Raw genomic sequence first — 15,717 nt, 5'->3', positions numbered from 1 at the left:
CATCCTCCAGGTCACACAACAGCTCCAGAATGCTTATATTTTGTTGATCACAGAAGCCTAACTTTCATTAAAAAATACCCCCTCACAAAGTGACTTAAATTGGGTGCAGTCCTATGGATGTTTAGACAGAAAAAAGTCCTACAACTCCCAGCATACCCTAGCCATCTGGGAGTTGAAGGACTTTTTTCTGTCTAAACATCCATAAGATTGTGCCTTAAAGGTCCTATAACTTCCAGCATTCCCCCAGCCAATAAGTAAGGGGTCAAACTAATTGCGGGGTGGGGCTGGCTGGCTGAGGAATACTGGGAATTGCAGGTCTTTTTTCTGTCTAAACATGCATTGGATTGTACCCTTAATAGGTTTTGTAGTTGCAGACATACAATATGCAAGTAATTCCATTTTAAATAGGAATCTCCAAATCTGAAGAGAGGTCAAAAGAAGTCAGTATTTTTTCCAAGTCCCTTTATTTTTTGATCTTCTGAGGATTTGGTTAAATGAGTTTTCATATTTGGGTTTAATGGCCACTAAAGTAGGTTGGCCACTTACACATCACCCAAAAAGAGGACCAGAAAAAAAAGAGAGACACATATTTCCATAAAATTTGCGTCTGCTAATTTATATGTATACATGCAGATTTAGAAATAATTGTTGTCATTTAAACAGAAATGCAATACATCAATCTCACTGTGGTGGGGATGACTGTGATCGGGGGACCTGTGTGTGTCTGCCCAGTCTGCTGTCCAGGTGTTAAGTGTAGATGGGCAGCTTTAAAGCCCCTGCTCTCCCTTCTGATGGTGCTTTATCTTTAAACGGGATATGCACTGGACAGCCCTTCAAAGAGAGGACGCTTTCAAAGAGAGGACTGTCCTCTGACAGCCCTTCAAATATAAAAGTGTTCTCTGTCAAGCAGGACACATGGTCATCCTAGCTGGAACTAGTTATTGTGAGAAAATTATATGGCTGCCGTCTCATCATCTTTTCCCATACTTCCATGGTAGCATTTACTAATACCAAAAGTTGGCCATGGATGATGTCTTTATGCTGTGGTTTTCCTGCGCCACTCAACTTCATTACCTACTGCTTGTGGGAATGGCAACATTCATATTAAGGTGATTTAACAGCATACCTATTTGTGTGTGTGTGTGTGTGTGTGTGTGTGTGTATGTACAATCTCTCTCTCTCTCAGAATGTAAGAACATAAGAAGAGCCATGCTGGATCAGACCAAGGGTCCATCTACTCCAGCATTCTGTTCACATAGCGGCCAACGAGCTGCCCACAGGAAAACCACAAGCAGGGCATGAGTGCAACAGCACCCCCCACCCATGTTCCCCAGCAACTGGGGTACATAGGCATACTGCCTCCGATACTGGAGATAGCATATAGCCATCATGACTAACAGCCATTGATAGCCTTCTCCTCAGCAAATTTGTCCGATCACCTTTTAAAGCCATCCAAATTGGTGGCCATCACTACATTGTAGAAGTGAATTCCATAATTTAACTATGCGCTGTGTGAAGAAATACTTCTTTTTATCTGTCCTGAAACTCACCAATCAGGTTCATGGAATGACCTCAGGTTCTAGTATTATGAGAGAGGGAACCTGGGGTCTCCCTCTCCCACCACTCCCTCCCCCCTCCCCCTCCCGCTCTGTGTGTCTCTCTCTCTCTCTCTCTCTCACACACACACACACACACACACACACACTCCACCTCTCAGGTCATGGACCCTCAAAGCTGTCCACAAAGGATATAAAGAAAAAATCAGTCAATTAAAATAAAAAATACAGTAAAACAGCAAAAGAGAACAGCTAAAGGATAGCCACAGCCAGAGAGAATGTGTAATCAAAAGCTGAATGGACTGAAAGGCCTGGGAGAAATAACAAGACCTTCACCCAGGACTGACAATATATCTCACTCAGTGCCGGGAGAACCTTTCTGGGGACAAGATTTCTCCAGAAAGAAAGGGCCCTCTCATGGGACACCACCCTCAGATGGCCCTGATGAGGACACGTGGAGGGGCCTCTGAGGAATTACTGTATGAGAGAGGAGGAGAAAAAGGCAGGGCTGCAGCTTCTGCGGGCAGCCATTGCCCTCTTCAGTGTGCACTAGCCTCCTGCCAATGTGACCACTGATCAATGGGGCCACTCCCCGGCTGCCACACATTGGGTTGTAGTGTGAATGGGGCATGCATGCATACAGATGCGTGCACCTAGGACTCCGCCATACATGTGGGAACCCTGATTGTCTTGGGTGGCTGTGTCACCCCGGCCGTGGGCTCTGAACTCTTAGAGGTGCCAAGATAGTGATAAATCAGATTCAAAGGTGTACTTATAAGGAGACTTTATTGGGTAACCTACAGCATACAGGCGCACCCAATGGGTGGATTAGACAGCTTTTCTGAACCACGAGCCATTGGGTTAAATGGGTCTTATACCATACATGTCAGCAATGAGGCAGCACGACACTAGCAAGCGCCCCTAGCATCCATTCCCAGCATAGGCCAGCAGTGTTCGGCTCTCAAGCACAGCCCCCTGTAAACAAACTTCGTTTCCCAGGCACATCAGTGATAAGACATTCTCCTCATTAGCAAGGAATGTTCTGAGAAGGCTGTTCTTGGCCTCTTGACTCATCTGCACATGCGCAGGGGCTTACTAGCATGGGAATTGCACCAATAATGAACTTAAGCAAGCATTATGGATCTCTAGGCCCCTCTAACACTACAAATGACTTGGCTACGGTCCTGGGGCCAATACAGTGGCATAGGCTCTCTTACACCTTACTGCTGCTGGGTGTGGGGCCACAGGATTCTACTTTGTCTCTAGCATTAACTGAACGTGTGTGTGTGTGTGTGTGTGTGTGTGTGTGTGTAGATTTCTGAAGAGGGCCCACATATCTCTCAGAACGTCTAATTCCTGGCTGAATATCACACAGGACATACAACATATTCAGTTGGTAATAGAGGGCATATATCACATCAGAAGTGGTATTTCCTTTTATGACACATGTACTGGAAGAAGAGTGTATTTCTAATAATTTCCAGGAGTATTGTAAACTTCAATACGCCGTTGAAAGAGACATAAAACCGCCAGAAGTATACGTTCCATATATGTATGTCTGTTTTTAAGCACCAAACCTACAATATTGTTTGAATTCTGACAATATAAATGCACATCTGACACTGCTCGGAGCACATACCCTTGTTAATGGAAATGATGTGCAAATTATGTTCAGTGTCTGACTTGAAAGCTTAGCTGGCAAGTGAATGGTGGCCCTCCACTTCATCACATGCATTCAGTACTTATTTTGACTTCAGTTGCACTATTTTTGTTCATAATATCAAAGACTGGCAGGTTTAAAGGTTTTCGTGGAAAGTATGATCTGTTACGACACGCAAGTGAGTTTGTAAACATTATCATTGTCTGTTCTGGCTTTCAGCTGTTTAGTAGGGAATAGGGATGCCTTGTTTTATTATGGGGACTGTTCTGCAATCACTACTGCTTGGTTTCTAGTTTTACTCCTGTTCTTTTGCTTCCTATGTGGCAGATTAACTTCCGGTGCAAGCCGACTTTCCGAGAAGGCAGTTCTAGATCTCCGAGAGAGGTGAGTGGCTTGTGAATGTTACCCTTGGGCCTCTGTGGAGATTTGTCCCTGCGTAGCTACGCCGTTCTTTGGGGGAAAGATCCACTGGAGCTTTGGAAACTATTTCCTCCTCTTTGTAATATTTTCACTTCTCCCTAGTGGTCAGGTACCAGGTTGCACACCAGAGCATGCTCCTATGCATTTAGGGATGGGAAAATTTCCTCTGTAGACTAAAGCAGGGCTGATTTAGTCTACTGAGGAAATGTGCGCAAATTTGGACATTTGCACAAATTGAACTGAGAATCGGGAATGGGACAAACACGAGCATATGTTCACCAATTTGGGAATATTTTTGGCAGACACGTGCTTGCCCTAGCATTCTGAGCTTTGAATGTGTCTTGTGAGCAAAAATGAAATTATCTTACATCCCTAGTGTATATCTCCAAGGCAGCAGTAGCTTCCACTACCACTTGGCGTCCCCAGTCCTCTTGTGCACCCTCTCCCTCATCTTCTGTGATAGCTAGCAGGTAGAGACAGGGTGAAATTGAGGAAAGAAGACAGGGAGCTCTGCACCAGCACAGGAAGAAAGGGAAGAGGAAATGTCCGTTTCAAGGTGCACTTGAAACAGTTCAAGGCCTACACCACACAGGAGAGCCAGGGTGGTGTAGTGGCTAGAGTGTTGGACTGGGAGCCGGGAGATCTGGGTTCTAGTCCCCACTCGGCCATGGAAGCTCACAGATGCTCAGCCCAACCTACCTCATAGGGTTGTTGTTGTGATGATAAAATGGAGAGGAGGAGGATAATGTATGCTGCCTGGGCTTCCTTAAGGAGGAAAAAAGGTGGGATATAAATGTAATAAATAAATAATAATAAATAACCCAGCCTTCCCCAACCTGGTGTCCCCCAGATGTGTTGGACTGCAACTCCCAACTTTCCCAGCCAGGAAGGCACAGGTTGGGGAAGGCCGTCCTAATGTGTTTCTTAATGGGCCTTCTTCCGGGGCAACAGAATCAGTTTGAAAGGGAACAGCTATGGACATTTTTCATGTGATTTGTCTTTATCAGATAACGTGTAGAATTGCCTTAGCTGTCTTTTGAATAAACTGGTTCAGTTGCCCCTGGGGATGGGATAACAGGACCAGAGTTTATAAATATAACTATATCACCTGCACTGTTTTGTTGCAAAGTTTCCAGGTTTAATTCCAGATAGTCCATATATCTCTATATCTCTATCATCTATATATGTATACATACACACACACACAGACACCCACCCATGCATACAGGCACACCCACCCACACATAGAAAGACTAACAACAGAGTATTCAAAAATATATTTAAGTTGAATGTTTCGGCTTCCGCCCTCATCAATAGCTGTGCTGTTAGAAACACACCCATATATAACACACACCTCTGGTCCTGTTATTTAATATTTATGTATTTATTATTTATTATATTTCTATTGTTGTTGTTTTTCAGTCGTTCAGTCGTGTCTGACTCTTCGTGACCCCATGGACCATAGCATGCCAGGCCTCCCTGTCCTGCACTCTCTCCCGGAGCGTGCTCAAGTTCATATTCATTGCATCAGTGATGCTATCTAGCCATCTCATCCTCTGCCGTCCCCTTCTCCTTTTGCCCTCAGTCTTTCCCAGCATCAGGGTCTTTTCCAGAGAGTTTTCTCTTCGCATTAGGTGGCCAAAATATTTGAGCTTCAGTTTCAGTATCTGTCCTTCCAATGAGCAGTCAGGGTTGATTTCATTTAGGATTGACTGATTTGACCTCCTTGCAGTCCAGGGGATATTTCTATATCATCCATTAACTGAAGCTGTCTGAGCAGTTTACAAGACAAAGCTTAAAATCATAAAATACAATAACATAGTAAAACCATATATTTTATTTTATATTTATAATATAAAACCATAAATTAAAAACATAATAGATTCAAAGTAGAGCAAAGATAAAAACCAGCAGCAGTGCAAAGATCTAAAAATGCACTAATACCATTTTTAAAACTGAAGAGCTAAAAAGCCTGGGAAAATAAAAAAGGTCTTCATCTGATGCCGAAAAGACCACAGTGTAGGCACCAGATGAGCCTGTCTGGGGAGAGCATTCCACAACTGTGTTCTCCCATCCCCAGGAGTAACTGAATCAGTTACAAAGTATTTATCCAAATGAAGGTTATCTGAAGGATCGCCTCCTCCCATATGTGCCTGCCTGGACCCTAAGAACATCCTCAGCGGTCCTTCTCCATGAGCCCCTGCCAAAGGAAGTGAGGTGGCCCCAGGAAGACGGCCATTTCTGCTGTGGCACCCTGGCTGTAGAATGAGCTCCCTACAGAGTTCGCCTGGCACCTACGTTGTATTCCTTCTGGCGCCAGGTGAAGACTTTTTTTATTCTCCCAGGCATTTTAGCATTTTAGTTTCCCAGTCTTTTAGCTTTAGTCTTGGTGTTTTAAATCTGTATTTTAAATCTCTGCATTGCTGCTAGGTTTTATTCTGGTTGTATTGTTATATTGTGGTTTCAGTGCTTTTATATTTTGTATTGTTTTATCCTGTGCTTTTGGTTTTAATTTTTGTGAACTGCCCAGAGAGCTTCTGCTATTGGGCAGTATACAAATGAAATAAATAAATAAATAAATGACTTCCATGCACCAGAACCCCACTCTACCTGATGGGGTTAGGTCCTCTCAGGGAGAGAGAAGGAGAGCCTGCCTCTTCAGAGGGTCAGCCTTTTCCAATTGAAGTAGTCTTGGCCCAAGTGTCTGACTGAGGAACAAGATGCAACTGGAGGTCAGAGGGACAAGCTTCAGTCAGTTCCAAAGTAGTACAGGTATAGGAGCCAGGGGCAGTCAGAGAAATGGGGCGGCAGTGGCGGAAAGGGGGCTGCTAATAATGTGGACCAGGGAAACACTTGCTAGGGTCAGGAAATAAAGCAGGAACAGGTGGGGCAAAACAAGATGGGAGGACAGTGAGCTGCGTGTGGTAGGCCCCTTATTATGCAACAGCCTTGTCTTAGGGCTTTTTGACATGAGGTATTTATCATGCTCTTGTCATTCCCTACTCATGGTTGTTTACAGGTTCTTTAGATGACACTGTGACCTTCCAATTTCACTTCTGTGTCTAATCAGCACTTTCGACGAATTTTTTTAGAGCAGGGAAAATGCGGCATTTAATTGTGAAAGCAAAAGAAAGTACAATTTCCTCTTGTGTATTTGCTATTCTGCTATACCACAGTGCTACCTAGAGGTTATATAGTGGAAAAGCAGGAAAGGAAATGCTCCTTGTGTAGTGCTGAGATCTCAATTCTGCAACAAAAGCAGAAGTAGATACAGAGGATTAACAGCCAATTAACAGGCTCATGTCAAAAAGCTCCTACACATATAGCCGAGCGAGGTGGAAGAATCCTGACCTGATAGAAGGGATTGACAAATGGGAGAGAGATGCCATTTTGGAATGTTCTCCCCTGTAAAAGACTCTCTACAGGTAAAAACCAAAGGAACTAGCAGAGCAGGGAGAATGGTTCTAGTCCAGTCTGCTCTCCACAGTTTTAGTTTTCCACTTGCAGGGTGTTTTTCAGTAGGAGAGCATTTTTTTTTAAAGTGGTTTCCTATCTGCAGCTCCAAGTGGTAAAGCCCATCTACCACCACCTCATTCTCACCATATTGTGCTGCATCTGAAGACCAGGCAAAAGTCTCCTAATAGGAAGGGGAAAATGTTACTTAGGAACAGGAAATGGCAGTGACAGAGGGGAAGGTTGGAGAAAGGTGCTTAGACTTGAGGAGGCCTACAGTTTCCCTCAGAGATTCAGTGTCTCAAAGACCAGGAATGCAGCACAACTCCTGCAAGGCCCTTAGTTCGAGTCCACCCATCCCTACAGGGTAGTCAAGAGATGGATCTGCTGCCTTCGTGTCTAGTTTGGCCCTAATGGTTAGAGTCAAGAACGTGAAGTGGGACCGAGGAAGTAGGGTAAGCATGCAACAGAAGTTGCCAAGACAGTCTTCCCCAACCTGGTGCCCAGGTGTTGGATTGCAACTCCCATCATCCACAGCCAGCATGGTTGATAGCTATGCTGGCTGGGGATGATGGACAATGGCCATGCAGGATGGGGATGGTGGGAGTTGTAGTCCAACGGATCTGGAGGGCACCAGGTTGGGGAAGGCTGAGCTAGGAGACAGTGGAGAGTAAAGGGGCAAATAATTTGAAAAACATCTGGTGCGGGTATAGCCTAAAACACAAACAAACCGAGAGGCATAGCAACTTGAATACTAAAAGTTAAAAGTTCCCCCAAATGTCTTCAGTCTTCTTTTATTTTCAATTCTGAAATGTCTCTTTCTTCAGAATTGTTGGCTGCTACTACTCTTTTGCTTTGTGGCTGCCTTTCAGCAATGCCATGGGCGATTTTGATGCCGCCATATGCGATGTGGGTTGGAATGCAAAGGCCTGTCTTTGACATGGGTCTGTGTTTTGTTTTTATGAAGTTTATTCCTTCCTTGTTCTGCCTCCCTCTGCAGAATTTTGTTCGACATCACTGGGTGCACAGGCGGCGGCAGGAAGGGAAGTGTAAGCAGTGTGGAAAGGTAGGACTAAGATCCACCAGATTTCAAGTTTTGTGAAGCAATTATGCATTCAGCCCTCAGGTTGACTCTTCCAGTGGAGTAGCATCATAACAGTTGGTTCTCTTCAAGGAGTAGAGGTTTCTCCCTGTTTTTTCCTTTAATGTTCCATGGGTTTGCACTGCTCCATATTTTATTTCTCCAGAATTTCATCCCACCCACTAAAAATGTATAAACTTAGGGTGCATGTTTAGACAGAATGCATGTTTAGACAGAATGCATGTTTAGACAGAAAAAGTCCCACAAATCCCAGCATTCCCCAGCCAGCAGAATTGAAGCATGAAAAAATTGATCTAGTTTTCAAGGCCTTCAATTCATTTCTTTCTACCCCCAACTCTGCATATTCCCAAAAAGCAATCTTTATCTGATCATAGGTATTATTACATCAAACTTCTTGTGTAGTGTTGCTAACGTGTGCATAAGAAGAGCTGTGCTGAATCAGACGAAAGGCCCATCTAGTCCAGCATTCTGTTCTCACAGTGCCAACCGGCTGCCTATGGGAAGCCCAGAAGCAGGACATGAGTGCAACAGCACCCTCCCACTCATGTTCCCCAGCAACTGGTATCGAGAGGCACAGTGCCTCTGATCTTGGAGATAATATATAGCTATCATGACTAGTAGCTGTTGATAGCCTTATTCTCCAGGAATTAGTCTAATCCTCTTTTAAAGCTGTCCAAGTTGGCAACTGTCATCTTCAGAAACAAGGCCAGGCATTTGAGAATTCCACAATCCGCAATAGCAACGGAGCAATATGATATTCACAAATGCTATTAATTTGGGGTTTTTCCAAACTGCTTAAATGTGCAGTTCATCCTTAATATTCACTGTAACCTCAGTTCTCTGGTTAGCAAATTTGAAAAATCAATTTTAAAGAATCATGGAAAGGAATGAGAGCCCTATTGTCTCCAAGCAGCATCTTTGCCTTTCATGTCATCCAGTCCTCTCAGCCTGCATTGAATTATTATTTTTCTCTGAAGGTAGATAATTTTACCATCTCCCTCCCTCCCTCCCTCCCTCCCTCCCTTTTTAAACCTCTGATCTTTCAACATGTACCAATTATACAGGGCGTTTCAAAATGATGGACCCAATTTCAAAGCAGTATATTTCACGATGGCAACATGTTACAATTACACCAAAAGTTACAAACGGTTTAATGAGTTATCAAGTTTTACTAACCATTTAATAAATGCTCTGTGTGCCCTCCACCTGCTGTATGGATAATATCGAGACAATAGTTGAATTCGTCCCAAACGCCTCTCAAAGTGTCTTCTTCCACTGAAGTCACCGCTGCCGTGATTCTGTTTTTGAGGTCATCCAGATTAGTCGCTAATGGTGGCACAAAAACATGTTCTTTGATGTATCCCCACAAAAAAAAGTCGCAGGGTGTAGTGTCTGGAGATCTTGGGGGCAAGAGTGTAGCGCCAGATCTTTGGGTCCTGTGAGGTCTATCCAACATTGAGGTAGTGTGCCTTGGGTTGCGGGGTCGCCATCTTGCGAATGACTGAAGCCTGCTATGCAGTCATAATGTTTTCAGGCTCACAACATTTCTATTTACCCAGGCATTTAACATTTTGTTTTTAGTATGTTTTAGTATTTTATCTGCTGCTGTTACTATACTAGTGTCCTTTGCAAACTGCTCTGAAATCTAATAGGATGAACAGTGGTGTGTACGCACATACATATATACATGCAGATAGATGTGATAAATCATCTTCACAGGCTGTTTGTGCGCTGAGAGAGGCATCTAGCAGTAATCATTTGAAACTCTATGCCCCACCCTTTCAAGTGGTAAGAGTTTCATTCATGAGCGGTTCGTGGTTGCAGAGATATAGCGATTTCAAATCGGGTCCATCTTTTTGAAACACCCTGTATAGTTCATGCAAAGGTTTTTTTTTTTAAGCTTGTCCCTTCACTGAATCTCTAAACACCAGCTTCCTGTTACATGTCTCATGCAGGCGTTTGCTAATGGCAGGAGGCATAGGGATGCTATTAAACATGGGGGTGGGAGGGGGGTTGGCGGAGTATGTAGCTGGGTGCCAGAGAGCATGCTCTGCCTGTAAGAGGTCCAGGTTTCAATAAGCATTACTTCCAGTTAAAGCAGGACCAGGCTAGCAGATTTAGGCATTTGCCAGGGCCTCAAATCAAACAGCCCCCCTCGCCCCTGCCCTAACAGTTTTGCCACTTCCACTTTGCATAGAGTATCTAAGAAGATGAGGTACAGCCAAAGAATTCTCAGTTTGCATGTCCTGCCTCTCTCAGTTAGCTCCCCTCCCCACACTCTTGGGGTACCATATCTGTGGGCCTGCAAAATCCACGAACCAGCACTGGGCTAAAGCACCTTAAATACAGAACTTGGAAGGAACAGAGCCTGAGGCTTTGGAGAACTAGCTTGAAGGCCCATTAACATTGTGGACGAATGGACCATTGGACTGAGTCATTCCAGAAAAGGACTCTTGCTATGCAGTCATAATGTTTTCAGGCTCACAACATTTCTATTTACCCAGGCATTTAACATTTTGTTTTTAGTATGTTTTAGTATTTTATCTGCTGCTGTTACTATACTAGTGTCCTTTGCAAACTGCTCTGAAATCTAATAGGATGAACAGTGGTGTGTACGCACATACATATATACATGCAGATAGATGTGATAAACCATCTTCACAGGCTTTCACGGGTGAATCGATGTTATGTTGCTCCAGCTCCTTGGAAAGCAGAGGTGTTTAGTTTTCCTGTGAGTGTCTCCATCACCCTGGGTTCACTTCCTATGGATGCTGTGCCACCCTGGGTTCACTTTGTATGGCATTGTTATAAGTGTTTCCCACCTGTTTACGCATGCTTACATGGGCCACAGCTAGGGATGTAAGGATGGTGTAAAATCCATTCCATGTATGTTTCATAGATTGTCAGGCACCTTTTATTCCATTGTCCGCCCATCAATGGAAGCAGATTTTTTGTTTCCGAATTTGTGCAAATTCTTATTTGTGCAAATGCTCAATTGCATAAATTTGCATGTGAAAATGCACAAATCCCCCCTAGCGCACATTTTCATGCCTTAACCTACAGGGGAAATGTGCATTTTTGGCCGTTTTTTAAATGTTGCTTATTTTTCTATGATGGCATTTGTGCAAAATTCCCAGAGTTTAGACAAATGGTCTGGAAGTCTGTGGAATCTGCCCCACAGGGGAGAAGTCAAACCGCTGCAGAATCCGTGGGTAGGATTCATAAACATCTGAACTCATTTGGTTCTGTTGTGGATTTCTCCGACATCCCTAGCCACAGTAAGCATATGAAAAAGTGCAACAAAGAGAACCTTCCCCACACTGCTTGGTGCACCTGCGGAACTGAAGCTGCCCTGCTTCTGCAGAACATGGATCTCTGTAGATGTGGAGCTCCATGGTGTAGGAATGCAGCTCAAAGCCAATGTTAATAGATGAACACATAAGTGATGGAAATAAGACCACCCAATCAGTGCTTAGGGTGGTTGCATAGCTTTGATGAGGTTTACACTTATATAACCAAAAATGGTCCGCCTCTTTGGAAATGGTAATGGATAAAAAAAATGGAAAAAAATAGTGAAGGGACTTCATGCAACAGGGTGATTTGCTCCACAGCCAGTACCTTAGTTACTCCACATTGCTTCTCATTACTTCTACCTCTTTCCTTCATAGGATCAAGGCAATAGCTGCTGATATGATTTATCAGCCAAATGAAAGCAATAGAAAAGCATTCTTAATGTACTGCCTGGTACAACCGCCAGCCTCATCATTGTAGGAGGCCATCGCTCACATCTGTGCTTGTAATTGAAATGGCTAAATATTTTAATGGACATGAATAATATGGACATGATTAATGTCTACTGAACTGCAGGCCAAAACTGCTTGGGGTTAATCTTATGATATGATTCAGGCTAAGAATGAATTACCACTAACCTTGTCTACTTGGATTAATCTTACATTTTTCTTCTGTCTCATGTTTAATTGGCTAATGTTCAAGAGGAAACGAGAAATGGTATTTTACTGGATTATATATATATAACAGGGGTACTTCCAGATGGAGGGCTCCTGGCAATATAAATTGAAAGACGTTGCACAGTTATTCCATCCTTTCCTCCTTCACAGATTTTTCTGTGGAAAGAAAAAAATATGGAAGAAGTGGTGGGAAAATGAGGAAGGGTTACAAGATGAAGGTGCTCCCCCGCCCCCCCTAAAATTCCATGAATGAGGCAGGGTGATTGCACAATAAAAGCCTTGTCCAGAAGCACTCCAGGAGCTTAGTCCAGTATATCCTTTCTCATAATATTAGAACCCAGGGTCATCCCCATGAAGCTCAATGGTGGGAGATTCAGGACAGATAAAAGGAAGGACTTCTTCATGTGGCACATTCTTAAATTATGGAAATTACTACCACAAGATGTAGTGATGGACACCAACTTGGAAAGCTTTAAAAGGAGATTAGGCAAATTCATGTAGGCTAAGACTTTCAATGGCTGCTAGTCATGATGGCTATATATTGCCTCCAGTATCAGAGGCAGTGTGCCTCTCAATACCAGTTGCTTGGGAACTTGAGTGGAAGGGTGCTGTTGCAGTCATGTCTTTTTGTGGACTATTGGTGCATCTGGTTGGCCTTTGTGATAACATCATACTGAGCTAGGGATCCAGCAGGGCTCTTCTTATGTTCTTACCCCATTAAGGCCGCCTTGAGTCCCAGTATTGGGGAAAAGGCGGGATATAAATAAATATAAATATAATAACAACAACAACAACAACAACAATAATGCCAACAATAATGAGACTAATTATAGATCACTTTTGGAACAAAATAGTTTTCTTTTCTCCCTCCTCATCTTCCTCAAGCTATTTTATCTTGCCCTACCAAATTTAATCAAGGTGTGGTTAAAAAGAACAGGGTCACCTGCAGTTTCACTTAAGATAAATAGACAGACAGAAAGAAACACTACATGCATTCTAGAAAAGTGGATTACACCTGAACTTCAACAAAAGCTGACCAAATATCCATATATGTATTTCATTCATGCATGGCACCTATATTCCACCCATTCAATTATTGATAGCACTGTTAGGTCCTCAGTCCATTGCATTATAAGAGCTGAGCATTTATCCTTCCAGTATTGTAGTATCAGTCTTTTGGCTGTCAAAAGGGTGTGGAGAATCTATTCACGCTGGCCATTAACTTCCAGGAAGCAGGTAAATATTACGTAAATATTAAATCAGTAAATATTAAAGAGTGTTCCAGTACAAAATTTATCCATATAATCCGAAGCTGAGCTCTCTAACCCTGTATGTTACAAATACAGTGGAGGCTGGTGGCTCTGGTGTCAGTGGGGTGGTGAATCCACTCTGGGTTTCAGTCAGAAACAGTCAGAACTCTAAAGGAGCTATCCAAAGTGCTTTGCATGTTGGATAGCTCATTTGGGGAGCAATCCTATGGGGATAGGTGGCTGCCTCCAAACTTGGAGGTGGCCGTCTATCCAATGCAGGGGAGGATAGTTCCCTCTGCAAGTAGTTCCCTGTGTGATAGTTCCCTCTGGAGAGGATAGTTCCCTCTGTGCTTCTCCATAGGATGTGTCGTACTGGCATTTCCTCCTTCCCCACCCTGGAACGCCCCTGGAACACCCCGTTTTGGCCACTCCATGCTCCTCTTCCGAGCATGGAGAATGGGGCTATTCTGTGCTGCCTGTGAGGCAGTGCAGAAATGGGGGGGGGGAAGGTCGGTTCTCTGGGAACCAACCTTGGAGCACAGGCTCCGAGGTCAGTTCCCAGGAAACCACATATCCTATGGCCATCTAGCCACTGACTTGCAGCCATAGGTTTGCTCCATTAGAGTTCTAACTGGTTCCGACTGAAATCCGGAGCAGATTCACCAACCCACTGACATTTGAGCCACCAGCCTCCACTGTACAAGTATGTATTTAAAAACGAAATGTCTTGACTTGCCTAAAAGAGGCTTCAAAACAAGGGTGTGGCTAAATCAGATGACAGTGAAGATCCTGTTAACACACTAGCTTATTGCAAGATACCGTGATAGGCAGAATTAAAATGGCTACTTACACACTGCCAAAAAAGAGGAAACACGTCACCAAAAAAGAGGACAAAGGAGGAGACTGATTTGCATAACATTTGCATTACATATTAAAGGGGTCATACTAATTTTTTGTGCTTGTGAAGGGGTGATTGTTAGGACTTTTCTACACGAGGTATTTCTCATGCACTCGTCATTCCCTACCTACAGTTGTTTATGGATTCTTTAGATAATGTTGTGACCCTCCAGTTTCACTTCTGTGTCTAACCAGCTCTTTTGGTGAGTTTTTTTAGAGCAGGGAAAATGCGGCATTTAACTGTGAAAGTGAAAGAAACTGCTTTTTTCACTTGTGTATTTGTGCTACTCAGCTATACCACAGTGCCACCTAGAGGTTATGTACTAGAAAAGCAGGAAGGAAATGCTCTTCATGTAGTGCAGGGATCTGTTTTCAACAAAACTGGAAGTAGATACAGCAGATTAACAGCCGATTTTAACACCTCTTAGTAGGTAGGTGTGACTAACTCTTATTGTCCTTACAGGGGTTTCAGCAAAAATTCTCCTTCCACAGTAAAGAGATTGTGGCCATCAGCTGTTCGTGGTGCAAGCTGGCGGTAAGTAGCTTTTGCCAAAGGGACTGTGCAAATGAGCATGGCTTTGACGCTTCTCCTATTCTTCCACTGGTAGCGTCTCTCATAAGACAAGATCCTGTGTCCAGGGGCTATCTTGCTCATTTTGTTGTTTTCTACTCCTCTCCCCTTAAATGTTGAATATGATGGCCAGTTACAAATTGTCCCCACCCCCAAAAAGGGGAGAAAAGAGGGCACCAGTTGGCACAACATTTGCATACAGAAATGTATATGTATAGCTGCAAACTTAGAAAGGGTATTTAGGGCAGAATCCTATGCAGACAGGCGTCCGCATTTGAACTCGGAGGCGACTGCCTATCCAGTGCAGGGCAGGAGAAGCATGGAGGGGATCATTCCCTCCATGCTCCTCCTGCCCTGCATTTTCGGCTAGACAGCCGCTTTCAGCTGTCAAGCCACGGGAGGGCTGAACGGGGGAAGAGGCTGCTGGAGGACACATGGGATGTCATACTGGCATTTCTGCCCTCCCCGCCCCAGAACACCTCCTGGCACACCCCATTTTGGTCACTCTGCACTCCTCTTGTGAGTGTGGAGGATGGAGCTTCTCTGTGCTGCCTGTGAGGCAGCACAGAAGGGGCAGGAAGGTTGGTTCTCGGGGAAATGACCTCGGAGCATGGGCTCCGAGGTCGGTTCCCAGAAAACAAGATATCCTGTGGCTGTCTAGCCGCTGAATAGCGGCCATAGGGTTGCTCCATCCAATAGATACATAGATACATTGTAGTTAATTAGACGGGATGGTAGACTGAGTGGGCAAACTATGTGACCGCTCAGTCTTCCAACCAGGCACTAACTGTTGATGGGCAAGTTAAAGTTGCTGCTCTCCATCCTTAATTTTAACTTTAA

General features: G+C 43.9%; 1 protein-coding gene across 1 annotated transcript in view; it reads left to right on the top strand.

Annotated features, from left to right (window-relative positions):
• The window catches only part of DGKI (diacylglycerol kinase iota), a 259,847-nt gene that overhangs the window by 65,285 nt on the left and 178,845 nt on the right, over positions 1-15,717 (top strand). Inside the window, exons 5-7 of the mRNA XM_084811723.1 lie at positions 3,544-3,600; positions 8,090-8,155; positions 14,770-14,841. Coding sequence (XP_084667849.1) covers positions 3,544-3,600; positions 8,090-8,155; positions 14,770-14,841 — 195 coding nt within the window. The remainder of the gene's footprint in view (positions 1-3,543; positions 3,601-8,089; positions 8,156-14,769; positions 14,842-15,717) is intronic.

This window comes from Heloderma suspectum, chromosome 7 (genome assembly GCF_057233095.1).
Source record: "Heloderma suspectum isolate Gila_16-S chromosome 7, 16-S_ref, whole genome shotgun sequence".
NCBI classification, from domain to species: Eukaryota; Metazoa; Chordata; class Lepidosauria; order Squamata; family Helodermatidae; genus Heloderma; species Heloderma suspectum.
The sequence above is the reverse complement of the archived record's forward strand: the minus strand, read 5'-3'. Positions and strand labels throughout refer to the sequence as shown.